This window comes from Apteryx mantelli, chromosome 4 (genome assembly GCF_036417845.1).
Source record: "Apteryx mantelli isolate bAptMan1 chromosome 4, bAptMan1.hap1, whole genome shotgun sequence".
Taxonomy (NCBI): domain Eukaryota; kingdom Metazoa; phylum Chordata; class Aves; order Apterygiformes; family Apterygidae; genus Apteryx; species Apteryx mantelli.
Window position 1 is genome coordinate 88,502,850 of NC_089981.1, and position 23,030 is coordinate 88,525,879.

Sequence of the window (23,030 nt, forward strand, 5' to 3'; positions counted from 1 at the left end):
AGAATGAAAAGAGCAAAATTTTCCAGACTACTGAAATACAGACATTTTCCCTCTGAGCAGATTGACTGTTTCTTCTCCTGTTTCCTTGGATCTTCTGCCAAAATTGCACTTCATAACCTTTATATTGTGGCTGTCTCTTGTTAGCTGTTGTTTTTCTTTTCGTGATGTTCCTTAAACGAATGTGAGAGGCTGGCTGATGGGATGGTCACGCGGTTCTGGGAGGTGGCAGCCCTGGTGCAGAAGTAGCTGTTTTTTCCATGGCCGTTGCACATACTGGTTTCATAGTCAAAAACGAGGCTCACTGAAAAGGTGAGAAAGAAGCTATTTGGGTAAAGAGATAATGTAATAACCCGGAGAAGCTAGCAACATGTGTGGATCTGTTCTGCTTGAAGCAGAGGTACGTTTTGGACAGACAACTGGTCTGTGAAAACATAGCTCTCAGTAAAACAGTTGATGTTATTCTGGAGCGGAATGGGGAATCAGCATTTCCTTGGCTGTGGATGTGGTGGAAGAGACATTCTCGTACATGTGGGAGCAATAGCTCAGAGCAATGGGTTCCTGGTGGTTTTCTCCCACAGCGGGAAGAAGTGTTCATGGGTGGAGACCATGTTTGATTTCCTGCCTGATTTCTTCTCCGGTAACAAAATATATTAGAACCAAAGGTCCAAACATATATTAGTACCTTCCGGAAGGCATGGTATGACTCTGAACTTTGAAGCTAGTGCTTTCTATACTTGATTCCAGAATCTGGCCCTAAAGCCGATGCACTTCAAGGGAAGATTTATCTAGTGCCAGCGTGCACTCCCATGACTGGCATTTCAGTCACCTGAACATTAGCAGCTCAGTTGTTCCTCAGAGCCTTTTTCTTATAGCCCACTAAATTTAGGGGGCAGGAGGAAGATGTTTTGAAGTGTAGAAAGCTCAGAACACTGCATGGTTTATTACCCAAAGCCTCCTTCAGTATCTCCATTGGTTGGGGTGCAAGAGCTGTTGATACAAAGGAACAGAGTAACATTTTTCCCAAATTATTAACTTTTCTCTCTCTTCACAGCAAATGTGTCCCACTAACTGATATTTCCCCGTGGTTCTGGTTTATACACATTCTGGCTGGTTCTGGAACATAGTACAGTTCTGTGTACAGTAAACTTACCATACTGTTTTCTGCATGTTTCCATACGATCTTGAGGATGGTGCTTTCAGAGCAATAACGGATGGCACCCAAGGACCAGAAGCGATAGCCTCATTTGCTAATGCAGGTTCTTGAGATATCAACTTTTGCATTTGAATGGAAGAAATGCAACTTGGAAAACCTGGTGGCTCTGAGGTGCCTGATGGTGAAAGAGTGAACGAGTTGGGTTGCTTCTGCTAAATTACCTCTCTCTGTTCCTTCTGTGCTGTTTTGTTCTCTGTTACTACCACGTTCTCCTGGTAGATGAAGTTGCATCATAGGCTGAGCTCTCCTTCAGCCTCTGAGCTGGGAGGAGCCGTTTCTGGAAGCGCTGGGTTTATTTTTGGTGACATCCACTTGGGCACTTCCATCTAGGAGTTCTGCAGAGTGCAAGTAGGTTTATCAGGCTGTAAAAAACATGTGTCTTCTGCTGAAGGATGCTGTGCCATCGAGGCTTGTTCCCAAGTGGTGTTGAAGAGCTCTTGTTATGTTAGGCTTTTTTTCCCCTGCGGCTTTCGGAGTCAGCTCAGACACATTTGTTTGGTTTTTTGTTTATTTTGTTTTTTTTTTCTTAATAGACTGTTCTCTATGTTAGTAGAGGAAGGAAATCTGAACCAGAAGAGGAAAAGTTGAACTTTAAATAAGCTTAACTATTTAATCTGTGTGCAAATGTTTGTCTTCCCAGCCAAAAGCAATTAAGAAGAAGACTCAGCTGTCACTGCCCTAATTCGTTTCGTATGCACCAGGTATTTGTTCTGGTGCTGCACTACAGGGCACACGGCGTAAAACCTGGCAGCCATTAAAATAAAACTAAAGAGGAGGCAACAGTGTTAGTGTTCTATTAAGTTTTGCTATATTGGGTCTCCGAAAGGTCGCTTAAAAGCGTAGGGAGCTTTAAAAGTGAAATTCCGCCCTAGGACATAACAGTGTCTTCCACCAGGACGAGCAGGAACAATTTATGGGCGTTTTGTTCTGTGTTACCCTTTTATATGTGGGCTGTTATTCTTCTGCATAACAGCAGGGGCATCATTTGACACTAAACAATAAATATTTCCTAGATTATTCTTATTAGTGTTTTTCACAGCAAAATCTCATTGCGCTGGGTGTCTGTTTGTTCCTTTAGCTTTGAGCGGTTTGAATCTTTCTACGTCTGCTGGAAAGGTATAACCTTGGCGGAGGCTTGAGAGGTCCTTATAAATAATTACAACATTATAGGCTGAATCCTCTAACTCTTGCCGATTTCAGGATCTCGGAGATAAAAATAACAAGTGAGGCTTTTTTTTTTTCCTCCCTATACATCTATCAATCAAAATGATAAAGATATTTATGACTTGCACGTTTTAATGGTGTAATTAGATATAATTACATGTTCAAATGATTACACATATGAACACTAATTATATAATTGGAGACAATTATGCTAACTAGGTAAATACATAATTAACTAAAAATCTCTTGTAAAATCAAGGAAATTTGCACACCATCCAAAGAAAGTAAAATCACAATTAAATAAAAAAAACCCAAATCCTCGCTGTCTGACAGCGTTCAGAGCCAGCCATGTATAGCTGGAGAGGATCTGGCCGTTTAATTTTTGGCGGACTGCAGCTTGGTTCAGCTGCCTCGTCTTTTTTTTTGTCATCTCCTTGCAAAAGGAAGGTGAAAATTAAAGCAAAGCCAAAAGCGGTGCTGTAATCTCTCTGCTTCTCTTGGTCTCTGGCAATAATTTTCTGACCTCCCCGGGGTGGTTTTTGGCGGTCAGTTGGGGGTGTGTGGTTTGGGGTTTTTTTTGTGTTGTCTTGTCTTTGTAATTCTGGTTTCTTAAGGTAAGTGGAAGGGAAAAAGCCAGTTACTTTGTATTTTAATGCCGGCAGTGCAACTTTGCGGTAAGAGGGATGCGCTGGTGTGGCGGTGGTGCCCTGCCGAGACTGCTTGGGCTCACTTGGGCTTCACGAGACTCCCGGAATTGCGGGAATCCTCCCCGTGCAGGAAGGGCTTGCGGGGACGGAGCGCTCGGGTGTCCCAGGCATCTCTCCAGGGCCTGCAGCCCCTCTTCCTTGTGCTATCCGCTTCGGTATTTATGAAGATTCCCTGCTTTGACGCTATCTTTAGTTCCCGTTGGAAATCAGCTCATTGTTTCTTGATCTTGTGATGTTTTCCTTAGCCTTCAGTCTAAAATTCTGCTTAATCCTGGCCTTTTCTTCCTAGTTACAAGCTGAACCGATCTTTTTTTTTTTTTTTTTTTTTTTGTCTTGATATGTATTTGCAATTCTCTTGATACATGGGAACCGTTCCCAGATCCCTTTCTTTGGCACTTGTGGGAGTCATTTAAAGGTATGCCAAGAAAGTACAAGAAGACATGAATGATGCTGTTTGTGATTGCTGCGGTTTTGATCCGTTTTCTTCTCATTGGTTTCTGACTCAAAAATAAGCGAAACATCTCAAAGTCGGTAGGATTCAAACACGGGCTCGGTTTCTTTTTCCCGAACAAAGCTCTTGCAGAGCCCTTATCGCCTGGGCCAGATGCGGGAAAGGGGAGGAGGAGTCCTTTCCCAGTTTTGTTTAATGCACCTTTTTTCAGATGCTTTCACTGTCTGACGGAGACTTGGTCATTTCTGCATCCTGTGAAAGAAAAAAAAAAAATCCATAGCCAGACGCAAAACCATGGAAGCCGAGATGTTTTTGGCATTTGTCACTGGCATTTTCAAACACCGACTTAACCCGGTATGGAAGGTTTTAACGCAAGTGTCCGTTGTCCTGTCTCTTGTCCAGCGCCAGTGTGTAAAAATGGGATGTGTTTGATCTCCCAGCTCCTGGACGTCTGAGGTTTCAGCATTTCCTGAGCGAAACGTTGCATCTGATTGTGTTAACTAGCTATAGATAGATATAATTTCCATAAATGAATATCCTCTTTTTAAATCAGTTTATGCCTTTGGCCTTCATGCCAACATGACTTGATAGTTAAGAATTTGTGGCAATTAGTTGCACAGCAAAGTCGTAGGTTGTATGTGGAAAGAAAAAATAACGTTTTTTTTTTCTTTTTAACTTGCTGCTTGATCGTTTCAGTGGTTGCCCCTCATTTCTTATGTTATGAGAAATCATGGGCTTGATGATGCGATCTCGGTGACTTGTGCTCAGCAGCTGGTGCTCTCTTCTGGCCTGAGATGCCACCGAGAGCTTCTCCTAGCAAGCTGCCTTCACAGCAAGATTTCTTCCTTCTTCCCTCTTCTCCTTGCTATCCTCCTCCCCAATTCCCCCACCGTTCAAGCAAAATAAAATGTCACCTTTTTTTGTCATGACAGCTAAAACGAGTTAAATCCCAGGATCTTGCTCTCATTTTTAACTCAGTGAATTTGTAAGATGTCATTCAGCACGTATAGGCATTGCTTTTCATGGAAGAAAAACACAGCGCAGCTAATGTTACTGGAACACGAAGGTTTGGGTTTAATTCAAAAGATGTCTGGAAATAAGGTGGATGTGCGTCTTTAATGTGTCACCGCGCTGTGATGGAGGCTGTGCTGGGGGAAATGCTGATGAATTCAGAAGCGGGCTTGAAGGCAGAGCGCGGTGGCCATCAGCTTTTAATATTTAGAAGGGATTTTTCTCAGCCTCCCTCCGCGCACCAAGGAAGACTATCCTTGGCGTTTGAAGCACAGCATGGTTTTTCGGGATTATATTTTTATGAAGTTTTTAAAATGGGAGCTAGTTTAAGTAAACATACTGATATTGCATTGCAGGAGATCAATAACCTCGGTGCTATTTGCAGAAGACAATCAGGAGGAAAAAGAGCCGTTGAAACCCAGCGCTGGATGATGCTCGGTTAACCGGATTTACCTTGCTGAAGGGGAGGTGGGCCAGGAAGGCGGCCGGGGCGCCGCTGCGGGTTACAGGGGGACACGGTGGACTCGGGGCAGCGGCCGTGACGCTCTCGCCTCCGACGGCTCAGGTCCCACCTTGGGGGCTGCCCGGTGGTTGGCTCTAGGTGGGAAGGCAGTTTGAGTCCTGGTGCCTTGGGTGCTCCTGGGGCTCCTACAGGGAGGTTTAAGGACCTCCGAAACTCTGTCCTGTAGCGTCCAAAGGTGCGAGCGTGGTGTTCCGTCGTGATGCGGAATGAAAACAGATGCGTTTCTCCATCGATTGCTGGCTCATCTGCACTAAGATTATATCGGGCTCTGCCTCATCGCCTTCGCCGTCAGCACGTGAGTAGCATTCCCGTCTCTGGGAACTGTATTTTCGGCACGCGCGCAGCCTTGCCGCGTCGCCCACGGCTGGTTTTGTCGTCTCGTTGGCAGATGCGTGTATTTGTGACGCTCGTCAGTCAGTTTAAAGGTCGTGTGTCTGTCCAAAAATATCTCCCCGAATTACTGTCGCGGGAAGGAGTCAAGATTAGTTCAACTGAAAGTTGAGAAATGTTTTTCTGTCTTTGTGAGTTTTCTTGCTGCGAGACTCTGGCAGTTCTGGGGCGCTCGGTAAAGCTGTTCCTCTCGAACGCCAGGTTTCTCCCAGGGCTCTTGCAGGGAAGGAAAACGGGAGAGACCAAGGGAGCGAGCAGCACAAGCGACACCCGAAAGGACGGATAAAAAAAGGAGAGGAAAAAACGTGCACCCTGGGCTGCAAGGTGTCCAGACCTGCAGGAGTTTAATGAGAAACTTTGGTGTCTGTGGCTTGATGCCAGGCTTTAGCTCGGGGAGGGGAGTCTGCTCTGAACGCGTTCCCGGGTGCTTTCGCTCCTCGGGACGAAACAGAAGTATTTGTGTGCCGTCGTTCTACCTTATTACTGTTAATTCCACCGAGTCCTTTGAGCTAGGAATTGGTGCTGCCCTATAGATTCCTCTTCTTGCTGTACTTGAAAAAATCCTTATTTTATTGTCTTTTACCATACTGGCCATAGAATACTAAAGGCTTTCTACTTGTATCAATTTTCTATGCTTCCCTACAATAAAAAAACACACTGTTAGATATGCACAGCTGGGCTTTTCTGCTTTTAGGAAAAATATTTATCTTTTTGAATATATTTATGTAATTATGCATATAAACACATACTGTACGCATCACTTTCTGTCTTCAGAAATGAAATATTTTTGTGTATTTATACCCCTCCTCCCCCAAACAGCCACACGTACCTACATATTTAGGTGTTTCTTCCTATTTGATTAGTCTCCTCACTGTTTTACAGACGGATTGGAGAAATAGTAACGCTGGTTGGTTTGTGCTACTAAATAGCAAACTGAGTTCTTGTTACCCTGACCCGCATCATTGGCTTATAGGTTAACACAGGACATGATGTTTTGATTTATTTTATTGCTTCTGTGTTTGTTTTTGTTTGTTTTTTGTTTGTTTTTTTTTAAATCTTCTAGAAATCTCCCACTTGTCCTCTAGGCTAGTAGACTTGTGCTGTGCTCCAGCCGAGGTGGAGAGCAGCCCTCCTTCCCACAAAACGACTGGTGAATATTCAGCAAAAATACAGTTTGCTGCTTTACGGTTCTTCCAACGACTTGCCTCCAGAATATCACGTCTCTTACTGTAATATCGCTCCTGTAACTCCTGCGTTTGATTGTGCCAGGCTTTCTTCTTGAAAACCCTAACTATTTTAGACTCTATAGAAGCAGGCAGTATTTGTAACCTTATTCTGTCACCAAAAAAAAAAAAAAAGTATTATGATTTAGACTTAAATGAAAATTGGCTTGCAGTGGAGGAAAAGAATTCAGATGTGAATTTTACCCAGTCCGTTAAATGATTGCTTTGTGGTGATATCGTTACCGACTTTAGTTTCTGCACTAATGAGAATAGCTGCAAGTTACAGGATGTCTTCTATTCGTTTCTCTTTAAAGCAGTTAAGAACTATAGTGAATGAATTTCCATGCATTTTAACTTACGGGGATTTATATGTGACTCTGGTGATTTAACGTAATTCCTTGGTATACTGGCAGTGGAAGGTCAAAGTTAAAATTAATAACTGAGAATTCAAATGTTGCTATGTCTGCCTTGTTCTGCCCTTAGATTATATTCTTTATTATGCAGGTGAAGAGTTATAGTTCATTTTGACGCAAATTAAAGCTGTTGAATAAAAAAGGCTGAGAGAATAATAAAAACATGTCATTCACAGATGTTAGGACCGTTTCATGAAACTCATTCAATAATTTAGTTGATGGATAATGAATAATTTCCCATTAGGAAGGCCCAACTGTGGAAGACCCTCGTGATTCCTGCAACTGTTGACAATTTTAAAAGGAGACTGACCTTAGTGGAAAAAAGGCTCTCTGAAATTCTTTGTACGATATTCAGTCATTCCTAGTTAATGCTAGAGAAGATAATCTGTTCCCATGCAGAATGAAAAAAGTCTATCCTTTAGTAAGATATTTATAGTAAAATGTATATCGGTTATTCAGTATAAATGTGCTAATTTTTCTGAAGCAGTGAAACCTCTTAAAGACATGAGGGAAAACATTATAGTTAAACTAGGATAACCTGCTGCATTTAATCATGTAATTCAGAGATATTTTGAGATTGTACGTATGGATGTCTCCCTAGGGTCTGCCTTTTCATAGAGAAGCCCGGATTGATTCAGCTGAGCATGGTGCTGTAGAAGGCATCTAAAGTCAGGCTGGCAATTCCCGCGCTTGTAGTCACCTACTTTGTTTTCCGCCTTTAAATATGAAGTGAAGAGAAAGGTTATGGTTTTCTGTTTGGCTTTTTGTTTTTAAGCCAAAGGAAATTTTAAATTCTTGATGCTTGGATGTCTTAAGTCTGTGAGATGCCTAAGTTTCCAGAGTTTTGATGACAACATGTGTGTGTTTGGGTGGAGCAACTGAGCAAGCCTTTAAAGCTAGTGAAACAGTGAAACCATCTTGCATCTCTGCAAACTGTAGTTTTGGAGAAATTGTGTTTAAATATTACTTTTCTTTGTGAAAATCTCTCTGAAAGCTGAATGGACAAATATTAACCTGAAGGAGCAAAGCAAACGATCTAAGGCATGGCCTTCGATGTGCATCCTTTGGTCTGGGGGTGTCCTTCCCCGAGCACGTCCTCGCTCTCCTGCACCGGCGCAGAGTGCAGCAGAATTTCCCTGTGCTGCTGGGCCAGGCGTTGGAGATGGACCTGCTCCAGAGTTCGCGGGCGCTGAGCCATGGCGTGGTAAAGCTCTGCATGCGTCTTTGCACCGTTTTGTAGCAAATAAATCAATTACAGCTCAGAGGAAGTTCACAGGAAGCATAAACAGGATGGTGTTGTGTATCAGACGTGGATTTATTGGCAGCTTCGGGCTTTACTGTGTTGCTCTTCTCCTTGACATCCAGGAGATGCCTGTTAATGCTAGTAGGAATTAAAAACACATGTGGATCACTCAACAAAGTAGTATATTATTCTGTTGTTACGTGGTAAGGCTGTTTTATCTCTTTAGCTGCTGAAGCGGAATCCAGGCCTGCCCTTTTCTTTACCGGCAGGACGCGATCGTTCTTGCCCCCGTTGGGTTTGCTGCGCGTCCTTGGCTTGCGGCATGGCAGGATCTTTCGACGCTTCACCAGATTGCTGTGAAGGCTTCCCAGCGCAGCGAGGAGCGGGCACTGCTGTGCTCTTGGAGGTGCCTTTCGCTCAGCGCAGCGGCGAGAGGACTCGTATTTGCGAAGCCCGGGATTGCAGTGGATGCCCAAGGCCTGGCTTCTGGGCTCGTATGGTTTAGGCTATCGTGGACTATGAACCAAGCACCGAAGTCTTCCTAATTAAACTTGATTGCTTTAACTTTGTGGTGTTGACACCGATGTCTTCTGTAATTAATAACCACGGTGGTTCCCCTGTTAGAAAATAAGGGGAACTCTTTTTTGCCTACTATTATAGCAATGTGGCTGGAAAATAACATTTTCTCTGTGGTCTCTGGGACTGAATCAGAACCGATCATGTCCTGCTTGTTAGCAGTTATTGTCAGAGACCAGGTTTAGTTAGATGAGTAAGAAATTGTGCTTTTGCATGTCAATCCAGTGGAGCGTTAGTGTATGTAAAGCACATGAGTTGTCCCATGAAAGTCACCAGCATTAGTCGCATGCCTGTTCTCTTGGGCTGCGGCCTGGGGGCAGTGCTCAGTTTTATCTTGTTTCTGTGACGTTCTGAGCGGTCCTAGTAACTGAACTGAAAATTCATGTTCCTAGGTGACTGCATCTTGGCTACAACTAACTTGAAGAAATACATTTGGAAATCCAAGACTTTCCCGTTTTGCATTTGGCTTCTCACCAATAACAGTTTTCTAGCCCTATCTAAGATATGGGATTGTCATTTTTGACATGATTGGCTTTTTTTTTTGGCTTTGATTGACTCTTTTGGCACTCTGATATTCCATGTAAAAAGTTTTTGAACAATCAGCAGTACTTTTTCCTGGAACCATTTTTAAGCCTAATATTTCAGATATTCTCGTATGAAATGAATAGGAACCAAATTTTTCATACCGCCATTGCATATTGATAGCCTGGAGCAATGTTCAAATAAAGATAGACCTTCTGTACCCACCATCTCATTGGGCATGCTGCACTGGGTTGTCCCTGCGGTTTTTACTAGTTTTGTATAGCTATGTGCGTAGCTAAGCCCATAACCTTCTGCAGAGCAATAGGCCAGCAGCAGGTGTGGAGGTTCTCCGCTCATGTGTGTTGAGGATCACCTGGTGAACGCCGGGAAGGTTGGCTAGAGCGAACCCGTCCTTTCAAAAGTCGGCGCCTTTCGGAGTCCCGCTGAGTGCTGCTGGATCAGAGAGGGGCTGCGTCCCCGTCTCGTGGGCATCGTCTCTGCGTTTCGTTTCAGGTGACCTGAGGAAGGGTGCTTAGAAACCCCGGGAGGTGTCAGTTTGCGACTATCAGCCTGCTGATCGCTCAAGGACAGTGGGATAGGGGGGCAATTGGTGCAAAAAAGGCTATTTTGGGTCAAAGCACGTTCCACTTGTTTTACTCTTTATAGGTATGAGCAGTCTCGCCTGGTGCCGGGCAATGAAGAGTCAGATCCAAAGTGCCTCCCTAGGTCTTTTTTTGTTTGTTTGTGGGGGTTTTGGTGGCTGTTTTTGGAATTTTTTTTTTTTTTTTTTTTTGAATCAGAGTAGGATGGGAATGATAGATCTTCAGATGTAAGTTGGAGCCAAGTTATGGAAGAGTTTTAGCCATATGGTCTAGGCGCTTAAGCGATCAGGCAGCGTCGGGCAGGGCTGCGAGGGGCTGTGGCCGGAGCCCCCCCGTGCCGCCGACGTCTTGGGTGGCATCTGCCAGGCGCAGAGGTCTGCAGCGTGGTCCTGTCCCCGCTGGGGAGCAGCAAGAGGCAGGGGAGACGTGCGTGCTCAAAACCACTTCGACCGGCTCCCTGAGCTGCAAGCGCGGGAGTCGCTTTGTGCCTTTTTTTGTGTCGTGTGCCCTCGGTGCTTACCACGAAGGCGAGAGCTTCTCCGGGATTGATTTTGTTTTCAGGCATGGGAAATGAAGTTTGCTTTTTTTTTGTTTGTTTGTTCGTTTTCAATCTGGCTTTTTTCCAAAGGCTCCGATGTCTTTGGACGTGAAGAAATGTTCTAGCCGGTGGCAGTGAAATTGTGCAAAGACCTTTCTGTGGCCATTTGTATACAAAGGAGGCCCGTAATCCGAGTCGGGGATTGCCGGATGGTGATGGAGACGGAGGGATTGCCCTTGCCCTGGTTTTCTTAGCCGTGCCAGCGGCAGCGACTGTAACCAGCACCGGTGGGACTGGGACCTCCAGCCTGAGCCAGAGGCGTGTTTTAAGGAAGGTGTCCACTTGTGGTCGTTGTGCTAGGCAGACCTCAATGTTGAGGTATAGGAAGAGGCTTGGCAAAGACTTTGTTTTCCACCAATTGTTTTCATGGAAAAATGAAAAAAATCCAATGCTCAGTCTATTGCAAGTATTGAATGTTGGCTTAATAAAATGATGCCGATACCTTTGGGGCAGGACAGTGGTGGAGCAGATGTCGGCGGTGCATTGTGGCCTGTAAGTCTCTATTCTTCTAGGGCTACTTATGGGAATGTATAAAAAATATATATTTTTTATTTTTTTATTTTATTTTTTTTTACACTTTACACTTGTAAGCACACGGCTTGAGGTATTCCTTTCCGTATGGAGGATCTGTCCCGCTCCCGCCGCTGGTGTCTGCCTGGGCGCAGGAGCCGTGTGCTGGTGCCCCGGCCGGGGAGCCGCCGCTGGAGGAGCCAGGCGCTCCCGGTGCCTTGCAAGCAAAACCTTAAAAAAGACGGATTTGTCAGGAAATCAATGCTTGGGTGTTTTGTTTGCTTGGTTTTGAACCAAGCAAAATGTTTTCTTTCAGACTAAATCACTTTAAAGATATTTTATTGGATTGGATATATTGGATTTGACAATAGCAGTACTTGCAATGAAAATTTTTCATTTTGACAGTGTCAAAATTAAATACTTTTCTTACCCTGCTCTCTTTTTTTTTCAGCGTGAATAGTTTGTTGAAGCTGAGAAAATTATGCAAAATTTTATTTTATTTTTTTTTTGAATCTGCATTTGTGGGCTAAAAATTTAAACCCTATTAATCTTACTCCAAGTTGCAGGAAAGCTCACTGAGAAAACTGAAACTGCAGGGTGAAATATGACCGAGTATCCCAGAATATCTGCTCAAGTCAATAAAATAGTGTCAGAGATTTGATGGTTCAGAGAACTTATGGGCTTCCATGGATCAGACAAGTACATAGATGGAATAGATGGAACTTTTTAATTAAAAAAGTTTGCATAAGGAGGAAGAGCAGCTTTGCCTTCTCGGAGCAGGGTTTGTTTGCCGTTCATGGCGCTGCTCACGCCGTGTGTCCAGGCTCTCGGAGCACGTCGCTTTGCTTCTGCACTCGGAGCCTGGCAGGTCTGAGCAGAGGACCGGACGCTGCATAACGCTTTCAGGAGACACGCCTGGGTGAGCAAGCGTTTTGTGCTAAGTTATGCAAAAATGCTGGGGTATCTGAACGAGGTGAATACTCTTGCTCTGTGTTTTATGCAATTTAGAGGTCTTCTGAATACTCTGCCGTGAATAAGTGTCAATGTAATTTGGGGACTTGAGGCCAGTAGCCTGCCGGAGGGTTTGCTGCGAGCCCATGGTCTCCCTTTGCCTCCGTTCCCCGTCTGGAAAACGGGGATGCTGTCCGCGCTGGGGCAGCAGCTCCTCGGCACGTCACCGAATTAGGCAGCGGCGAGGGCTTGGACACTGCAGCCAGGAGAGGTGGCAGCTCCAAGGTGGGGGGTTGATGGTCTCCCTTTTCTGACAGTAGATAGGCTCCACCGCAAGGCAGGCGATGGACGTGCAGCGGTGAAGCCACCGACGAGCTGAGCGTTGCCCGTTTGGTCTTAACGAGGTTTTGAGGCTTTCATCTGGCTTTCCTGGGCCCAATTTCTTGATGACTTAGTTCATTCAATAAACAGCAATACAGTGTTATCAGCTTATTTTTGGGTGTATGTTGAGTTAAACCCAAGGTAAATAATGACCTGCAATTAAATCGGACCAATTGAATTTTTGGAGGATATCTTTTAAAAGAGACTCTAGTTGACTCTGCTCCTGTTATTCTTCAGGCACCGTTACATACATTACAAGGTTATTGGTAAAATTTGGTTAAAAATCCTCCTTTTCCCTCTAAATCATACCTACATATATATTTATACATATATATATTTAAAGTTGAAAAATCTACTTCTGTTTAGAGCCAAACAGTTTCACGTTGAAATGCCTTATAACAAGGACAAGATAAATATATGCCTGTTAAGCGTGCGGCGAGTGGGGAGAAGATGAGTTCATACAAAAGGTAAAACTGACACTAGCTAAATAAAGTTGACTATATTTTTAAAAATTACTAGTTTTCCAGATGTTGATAATGCATATATAAAACATTATTTAAATTATATATTCCTTTGACAGGGCAGGCTAAATTCCACTTGAAGCTCTTTGTAGGAGAGGAAGGGGAGAAAGAAGGATGTCTTGCTATTATTTTTTTCCAGTTAAACAACTAGCAGAACTGTTTTTGCAATTATGATTATGTATAGAGGGAATAGAGTATAGGGAACATGGGGAAATTAAACATGCAAGAGATTCAGTGAAGCTCTTAAACACTATTTTAAAATCCTTCTTAAACATTTGAAATATATACGATGAAATTGTATTCTGCAGAATGCTAAAGCTGACTGCGTGTTCCAAAATTATCCTGCAGCACATTTTTATGGATGATTTAAGCCCTGGAGCCAAGGGTTTATAATAGAAGTACAGACAGATTGAGACTGGTAAATATAGCAGCGCTAATAGCGTCTCTCTCACATGCAGCCAGAATATTGTAGATGGGGGAGCCTGGAGTATTTGCTTTATTCCAAAACGGCAAAACCATCTGAGTTACGCGGGTCACCCGGCAAGGGGGTAAAGCCACTTGGGCTTATGAATTTAACAAGCCAGAAGGAGATGAAAAATTTGGGGGAGTATCGCTTGCTGTAACTTCAGCTTCTGAAGCTCAAGCCTGTCATTTCAAGGGGGGAAGAGTTTGCACAGGGCTATGGCTGGTGATGAATTTTTCAGTTTGGTGCCTTTTTGTGAAAGGTTTCTCTTGTCCAGGAGAAATTTCTGATGAGAGGGAGGCTGTCACCTGCCCAACTGCGTGCTCTTGCCTATGCTGGAGCTCCAGACCCCAGTCCCATGTCACGTTGGGTGGTGTCACCTCCCCTGGGCACAGAGCTGGGCACCCACAGGTGGTGATGGAGCTGCCAGGACAGGAACACCTTGACCAAACCGGGCCAACATCAGCTTGAGGTTGTTTGTCAACAACCTTCCTAGCAATTCCCAACAAATGAATATGTAAATATTATTTTTTTAAACTATGGCCTGGCTGATTATCTTTGGACAATTTGCTATGTCTTTGGGGACCACAGCCTGGGAACTGATAGCTAAATTTCTATCATCTTTCCTTGTGCATAGATCTCATTTTTATATATGAAGTTTTGGCCTTCATCCTGACATAGAATTAGTGGCTGGAGGGGGAGAAGGCAGAGACTCAAGAGGCTTCACAGGATGGAGAAATCTCGTCTTTATGCAAATATACCATTTGTGGCCTCTGTTTGCGAGAAAAACCTACCTTTAAGAAAGTAGCTTTGGTCTGGAATTGATCATTGTTTGCCCTGCTCATTGAATCAGTGTGAAATTAAGGTATTTCTTTGACAGAGAAGTCTCCTTGCTTGTTTCTGTCTTTATAATACTCATCAACTTCTGGAAAGTGCTTAAAGTTCTGTAGACGGTGGAAAAGAGGTGGAATATAGACATGACAGACGAGGAAGGTACATGCAAGTCGCAGTTCTAGGAAGCTCCATGTCTGACTTGGGCTTTGGAGATGTTCGGTGTATTACATGTACACGTACACCCATGCACACGGCTTTCACTGGCCCTCTTGAAAGCATTTCTTCTGGCACTGAGAGAAGAATAGTCCTTGAGGGTTAAATTCCAGCGCTTGGTAGCTGTTGGGAGGCTTGGAGAGGCAGCGTGGAAAGGGAGGAGCAAGGAGTCAGTGCAAATGAAACAGGCTCCTTCCATCAAGGGTGAGTGTGAATTGGGTGCAAAAAGCTGCAGGAGGAGGTACCTGAGGACTCTTTGGTGGTTTGGTCTGTTAGGGGAGGTAGCTCAGTGCAACGAGTCACATAGGCTGAGACTTGGAGTGTCTAGACTGGGGTGTTAACCTCCACCTCCGAGCTAGGTGTTAGTGCCCCATCATACCTGGGAGCCAAGTGAGTCTAGTCTGAGGTGAGATTCACTGGACCAAATGCGGGTATCTGAGCTCCACTGAGCAGGTTCTGGTGACTACAGTGACCTTGTACAAATAAATTTATTGCTTTGTGCCTGATCTTGCTTTCATTTTGGATCGCCATCTGCCAATACTGAGGATTCCCACTTACTAATGCGATTTGTGTCTGGGACTTTGCTGCCCATATTCCTTTAATATAACTTTTTTTTTTCAGTTCAGTTCTTTTTTTTCCCAAGGCTGGTGACCCAGGCTTGCTTCTATTCCAATTCCCTTGAAAAAGACGACACTTTCGCAGCTGCATGGTGGTGGTCTGAGGAGGAACTCACTTTTGGGGGGGACTTTCACCTGAGGCTTGTTTTATAGTTAATATGGCAAGTTACTGATGTCTAATTTCCGCAGATGTTTTGCATTCCCATCAGGCATAAAATGGAAACTTGTCTCCCAGTGTCTGCTGATCAGCCCACATCACTGCTGGAAGCTGTGAATTTAGCAGACTGGGTGATGACAACGAATATTAGGCTCAGGGTGTAGAGTTTTCTTTACTGCCCAGTGTCTCTCTTGCAACTTTCATGAATGGCTGAATTTTGTCTGTTTATTGAATGGGTTATGCAGAGTTTTTTTACTGAGTCAGTACAATAGTGACTTTGTGTTTCACTATTTCATTTTCTCCTACGCAGGGCTGTGTTTAAAAGAAGGCTGTTGTTTGTAGCGGGCAGACCTTCTGACTGCTTTGGGCCTAGAAATGCTTGCTTTGAAAAGTCTTTGCACTTTTTGGAAAAGAGTTACCAGAGTAAAAGACACTGTAATTGCTGTAAATTATTATTATTATTTTTTTAAATACTGTTTAAAGAAGTATCTGTGTTCATAGCTTGTTGCAATTTCAAGCTGCTGATCCTTTAACCGTTTGAAATAGGATGTTATGGCTCCTAAAAGATAATTAACACATCAACTGCTTTAAAGGTGTTTTCCAGTGTGCCCTCATTTTCGTTAATGGCATTTCAGTGCAAGCTATCCGTGTTCAGTGCACCAGGAAGCCGCCAGGCTTTTCTAGCGAGCTCTGCTTGCTGTAAACGGAGAATTTTTCTGCAGCCATTGAAGCTGGTGTCATTGACGGCTTGAGTTGTTCTGCACACCTCCGCCTGGTGGCATTTATTTTCTGTGGGTTTTTTTCCATCAAAAATAATCAGCTGTTCCTAAGACAAGGGGATAAATACAAGCTTACAGTCCAAGGCCCCTTAGATGAAGTGTTTGGTTGTAAGTGTGTGCTCTTAAGTCCTCCAGAGAAGTTCCCCAAGTCCTCTGATGTAAAATCCTGGCCGCTATACACGGGGCTCTCCGTTCAGTAGACATCTATACTATGCTCATTTTTTACAAACAGCCGACTTAAAGTAACAATCTTTTTTGGTGCTTGCTCAGATCAGGTGGACCAAAACAGCAGGAAGTGCCTCTGACAGATTTCAAGACTCGAGTGTCTTCAACGAAACTCTGAGGATAACCAATATCCAGCGACATCAAGGAGGCCGCTACTACTGTAAGGCCGAAAATGGCTTGGGTTCGCCAGCTATAAAGTCCATAAGAGTGGACGTGTACTGTAAGTAAACAGTTTGGAAAGTTCTTATCACACTTTTTGTTACCTTCTCCTAATACCTGGCGTTATAAGGAAATGGCCAGTGCTTTGTGAAGTCCCGTTTAGAAATAGTACTTTAGGACAGGTTCTGCAGCTTTTATTCGTGTTTCTGATCTGTGGTCTTGTGGCTGTTCCCACTGAAGTCGGATGGGGCTGCTCACATACAGAAGTCTCTTGGAACAAAATCACAATACTACGATAAGAAAGATTAATTAAATTCAGGCCCAACTCAGCCCGCTTTGATATCAGAGGAAGGTTTGTCATCAGCTTCCGTGGAGTGAAGTTCTAGTCATTAGCACAGCCCTTAATCTCTTGTATTTTGGCTACGCTTGCCCTAGAGTAGTGATCTGGGAGCAAATACAGACACTTTTGCAATGTTACAGTATTCCGGTCTGCTTTGCTTTAATTGCTGCTGAAAGCTGTTGCTTTTTTAATGGCAGTCTCTCACGTTTCTGTGATAAATGTTTCAACAGCAACATTTGAAACGTTGCGGGTTGAAACGTTTGAAGTATTGGGATTGCGATGCAATCGGTCCCGACAGCTACAGGTAAGAGGAAACAAATGAAAACTTCACACTGCAATAAATGTATCCCATGTGTTAGTACAAAATGGGATAAAATTGAAAAAAATCTCCGGCTAACCTGCACAGAACGAGGGCCAAGGAGTGATCTGGTCAGAGGTAGTATGGCTCTCGCTCTTAACAAAATAGTTTGTCACTATAGGTTTAACGGTAAACTTTGCATTTGACTCTAAACTATGTGACTGTACGTAGCTGTGGGAAGTGAAAAGGTCTGAATGCCTCACACAACTGTTACTGTCCACACTGCAAATTGGGAAAAGCAGTTCAAAATTTGTTTGAAATACTTCAAAGAGAAAGTTTTTGCAGTATACGTTCGGAGACTCTTCTAATGTAGTTAATATTATCTAAATGAATATGTTTACATGCACATAACATTTAAATAACTAGGGCTCTAAGTTAGCACTTTAGTCACCTGAGTACTTAATAATAAAAAAAAATAATAATAATAAAAAACCTGGCTACCTTGTGACTATACAAACCTGGAAATTTGGAGCTTTTGTTTCTCCCAGACTGCCCTCTCTCTGTCAGGTGAATCTTAAAATATATGTTACTTCAGAGACCCAAATGGTGAAGCCTTTTGTGGGTTAGGTCTGGGATTGGCAGAGGGACACCTATGGTTGAAGAGATTTTCTTGACTTGCAGAAGCTTCCAGGACACGTCAGTGTGTTTGCTTTGCTTCGTGACGGGTTCAACCTGCTGGAACTCAGGCCATCTGCCCGGTGCACGGCTGCAGGAAGCGTTTTATACGTCAGCCCTATGTAGCTCTTTGGTAGAAGCCCCAAGAGCAAATATTTCCCCTCATCCCAGCATCCCTATACTATGTTCTCCTTAGTTCTTAATTTTAAGCATGGTTGGGAAACTGGTGGTGGCAGGAAGAGTGGCCGTAAGGGTGGGATGCTAGGTGGTCTGAATGTGATGGGTTTAGAAATACTGTTTTGAAATTTTGATTTTTCTTGGCTTAGGTTGAGACTGCCTTCTGGAATATGTTCCCCCCCCCCTTGTGTTTTGTTTAGTTATTAATGTGTGTTCTCAGTTTTGCTCTCTGTGACTTTTTGAGTTTAATTTTGTTTTTTACATCGTGTGCTGCTTCTTAATATACCTCAAATACACGTCTTTCTGGAACATGCCAAACTTCAGGTTCCAGCTGTGGTCAAATTCCTGATGATTTCCCATCATCTACAGGCTGATATCTGACTGGATACTGCTATCTGTTAATGATCAAATATTTCTAGGCAGACAATTGCTGTCCAGAAGCGTTTGGTCATGCGGTAAGCTGAAGACACCAAAAGAGATTGGATCTAGCTGTGGAAAAGATACAGGGAGGAGGGAAACGATACCCTACAGAAGTCAGAGCAAGTTAAAGTTCATAAGAAGTCAAAGGACTGGAAATTAAAATGCTCCTAGCCAAAACATCCAAATAGCTTAAAATAATATTGCGTTTTAACAGCTGAAATTCTCTCTTGCCATTTTCTGTTCGTTTAGTATTTACTTTAGAGGTGGGTTTTTGTGTGTCACGTCAAGGACTCTGTGCAGTACTGAGTGGGGATAGTGGATTACGTGTGTGTTGTCGTGAATAATTGTCCGTGAGATGCTTTCACTCGGAGACTCCAAAACGTACGAGAAAGCTCACAGGTACTCAGCCAGAGCTTTCTATCAAAATGTGTTTTTCTTTTAAGTAAACACACTTATTTAATAAAACTAGGGAGAAAGGCAGCTTTCCTCACAGATTTAGATAAGTGTCAAAAGCAACTCTGCAAGACAGAACGGAGCTCTGGAAACCAAATTACATTCCTTTTTTGAAGCTTAAAAACAAAACTTTACCCCTGTAGCAAGATTACTTTTTTTAAATTTTTTTGATGAACCCCCAACATCTGTTTAAGGAAACAACCAAGATGTTTATGTTTCTGAAAAACCGCGCGGGTGAAAAATCGCTTTGGAAGCGTCTTGGCTCGTAAAGCTAACGAGAGGGCACAATGTTAAAATCGTGCTCCGTGTGAGGTTTGGATCAAGAACTCTTTCAAAGAGCTAATTTAAGTCTACAGCCTCTAATTTAAAATTTGAAAAGCCGCTGTATTCGTAGAGCTTGAAAATGAACTGTTGAAAAAAGCCCACAGAAAATCTTTGTTTCATCATTCCTCTCCATTATTGACTTGCTGCCTGGCTGGGAGATTTTAATATCAACGTTTGGATGGAAAATGCCGCTCTCCAGTAATTTCCTGTTCTTCATTTTCCAGTTAGCGGCGGCATTCGGCAGCCCTGGGAACGCCGTTCGCTACTACTGCGATAACTAATTACACAGATATAAGTGGTGACGGAGCCTGGGTGTTGGTGTGCGGAGGGGTGGCGCTGCGGTTTTTATAAATTATTTTAATGGACTTTCTGCAGCCTTGAGAATGCTCTTGGGCTTCTTTTGGCTGGAAAGTTCCTTCGAGAGGCTGCCGGGTTTTGCCGCCTGAGCTGCAAGCGTTGGGCGACTTGTTCCCTGCGGGAGTCTCATGACGGCGTGGTCGTTCCCCGTGATCTTCCCACGGGCCTCCGAACGGATCTCCCGGGTGTCAGAGATGCCCGCGGTGCCTGCTGGAAGGATAAGCTAAACTCAATGTTTTTAGAAAAATAGTAAGCCTCTGAAAAGACAGAAAATTCCTGTATCACCTTCAATCCATGCAAAACCCCCGCTCAGCTCGCGGTCTGGGAGCTCGGAGGACAGGCTGGTAAGCGGATGGGCGAGAAGAAAGGCTGGAGGACCATAAATACCACCAGCCCCGGGGCGGAAAGCGGCAGTTGTGGTAGCCCCCCAGCGCCCGCGGCTCCGCCGGGATGCGGACGGAAGCGGTGACCTGCGCTTCGGGGAAAATCCGCCTGCCTTTCTCTAAGCCAGCACTCGTTTCCGTCTGGAAACCTCTGCAGAGGGCGGATGCCGGGGCCGGGTTTGCCCACCGCATGGTAGGATCCCGATGCGCAGGTTCATTCTGCGTTCGGAAGCAAATAAAAGTAGTGTTCGTCCGTACACGTACATTATTCCTTCGTCTTTCTGAGGACGACGCAGGCATAACGGTTACTTGGTATTATTTTGGGGTACTCTGTTGTTCTGATTTGAGATTTTCTAAAAGCCGTTCAGCTGTTGTTCTCAGTTCTGTGCAGCTCAGAAGCACACTCTTTTTCCTGCTCCAAGAAGTAAAAACAAAAAAAGAGAATTTATAAATACCTTCATGTGTAAAGAGCACAGCCGAGGAGTTAAACCAACCACATGCAATCTCTTTAAATATAGCCGGGGCATAAATGCGGTGCTGGACTGAAGGGAAGGCAGCCGTTCCATCGAGAACGAGCAGTTTGCGCTGGTCACGGTCCGGCAGGTACCTGTCTGTCCCGGCGGGCTGGTTTTATGCGGGTCCCCCTCAGACGGACCTGCTAAATTACTGAATCTCGATCGGAGTTCAAGGACAGCCCTTCGGATATACCCTTCCTTATCAAGCTGCACTTAGTCGAGACCCTGCTTTTAGTGCATCTGTCACGGAGCGGGGTGACTTTTCCTGCGACTTCTGCAGGCGGTGATGCTGGTACCATACCTACTCGGCTTAAAGGTGTTGTGGATGTTTCTAAACAAGGCTACAGTCTCTTCTGTTCCTTTAACAAGTCAAACCTGCAAAAAATAGCGATCCCTTTTGGTTTGGTGTCAAAATATTTGAATGTAAAAAAAAAAAAAAAAAAAAAGAAGAAAATGATGATTTAGTTTTGCTGAAGTTCTCATTTTATCTCCAGCATACTCTTAAAAAGCTGAATCAAAATTTTGTTATAGATTTCCTCCCCTTCTCCTCCTCCGCCCCCCAAATATTTGAATTTTGGGGGTGAAGAAGCCATCCAGGTAAATGAAACACCAAGTTGCACTAGAATGGAGCGGATGCTTTGGTTTAAACACGTAGAACATCTCCTTCAGCACTGAGGCAGGAAAGAGCTATAAATACCTAATTATTAGGATATTAGGCTAACCATTTGGGTGGATGGAAGCGCAGTCAGCAATTAATTTCCCTGGTATTCAGAGCTTTGGTTGTAGAAAGGGGATGTTCACACAAAGTACCTGTGTATCAGCGCAGGGCCAAGGTCTTTTTTCAGCCCTCTGTGTCTCTTCCAGCCGGTGCAAAATGTTTTCTTTCCAGTTCTGTGGCTTACCGTTCCCATAGTCTAATCGTTCTGACCCAAAATAGGGGTGAGTATCTCTGACATGATAGTGCTGTTTCACGCGTTGCATGGCCAGAGCTGAAGCTGCCTGTGTGCTTTCTCTCCTCTTTGGTTAAAGACCTGGACTAATTGTTCTGAACAAACAGAATTAAGGTCATTTTTTATTTGCTGGAATAAGGCTACAGAAGAGAAAACTGTTAAAATAGAAGTTTTTCCAGATGCAAATTTAAGCTATTACAGCTTAATTGGACAGACAGGTACATCTTACCCACATAAATGAAAAATGTGCTTGTGAGACCCTTGTGTGCTAGGGCAAGAGCAAGTCTGTGCCTTCTTCCCGTGAAGGCATCAAGCTTCCTTGGAGCTTCTTTTCAAATCATGTGAAATCATACTTTGGGTTTTTTTTGACTAGCTTCTTTTTTTTTTAAAAAAAAAAAGCCTTTTTGCTCTCTAGGTGGGTATAGGATTGTGGTAATTAATAGACAACTAAATCTCTTCTTTAGAAGACAAATTTCTGTCTTTACCCTAACTATCTTAAAAAACAAACAAAAAAACCCCAAACCTATTTCTTTGAAGATCCTCTTCTCTCTCATATTCTCACATCAGGTCAAAACAGATGTACTGGGTCCCCTTTTCACCATATTTTCAGGAGGAAAGTTGCCTGTTCTCGGTTTAGCCACTAGGAAAAACTACCTCCTGTTGGATATCCAAGCTGTATTCATCCTAGGCTTCAGCTTTTTTTTTCTTCCTCTGGTAATATCTCTACACAGTACATCTCATCTTTCCTTTTCCAAGAAAAAGCTATTGTACTTGCCTTCTAGGAAAAATTTTATTGAGTTAGGGAGGACATTCTCCCCTTTTATAAGCAAAGAAGCTTATGGTATAATTAAGTCTTTTGATTTAAAGCAAAGCTTCTATCAGGGGTTTTCTGTTTGTTCCAGAAGGATAACTACTCAGATCAGATTTTTAGCAAAGAAGTTCTAACTGTTTCACTGAAATTATATATATTTTTAATCCTCTTATTTCACTGACCTTTATGCCTACAAGGCCAGGATGCAGAATTGGGGAAAAGGGGGTAGAATTAAAGGTCAGATTTACATTAAAAGATGTTTTAAATGAATTTGGAAGTTAGGAGGAAAAATCAAACAGATTTAGTGCACAAATATGTAAAGATTTTATTTTGTCATATGAGAGAGATGCCCTGTGTAGCAAGTGCTGCTTGTTGTAAAAATATCACTTATTCCAGGACTGAGAGATTGATCTGGGGGGCGGGGGGTGGGTAAGACCCCTTTCTTCTGCTCAGAGACCAACTCAAGTCTTTGCTTGCAGGTCTATTGCCGGAACTCGGCCCTTCCGACAAGGAGAGTTGGATCCAACGTGGGATATTCTGTTTGCACGAAACATGTTAAATTTAAATCTGCCCAACATTAAGTGTTTATGTGCGCTTTGGATTTTGGCTGCTTTGTCATTGCAATTATATGACAGCGAGGGGGAGGCAAGGGCAGCGGGTTGCAAGTTTATTCATAGCACAGTTAACACTATGGTGGGAAGATGCGAAAAGCAGGCAGCAGCCCCAGGCCTCGGCGTGACACAGGCGCAGCTACAGCAGGCGGAGTTCACGCAAACCCCCAGCTATTCCTCTAAAATACCTGTTGACGTGGATGTGAATTTTCATTACACGTTGCGTTTGTGGTGGTCATAGCGGCCTTGGGTCTCTGCTTACCACCTCTG

At 43.7% G+C, this 23,030-nt stretch overlaps 1 protein-coding gene across 1 annotated transcript in view; it reads left to right on the top strand.

Annotated features, from left to right (window-relative positions):
* The window catches only part of MDGA2 (MAM domain containing glycosylphosphatidylinositol anchor 2), a 382,608-nt gene that overhangs the window by 163,418 nt on the left and 196,160 nt on the right, over positions 1–23,030 (top strand). The window contains exon 3 of the mRNA XM_067295207.1: positions 16,333–16,507. Coding sequence (XP_067151308.1) covers positions 16,333–16,507 — 175 coding nt within the window. The remainder of the gene's footprint in view (positions 1–16,332; positions 16,508–23,030) is intronic.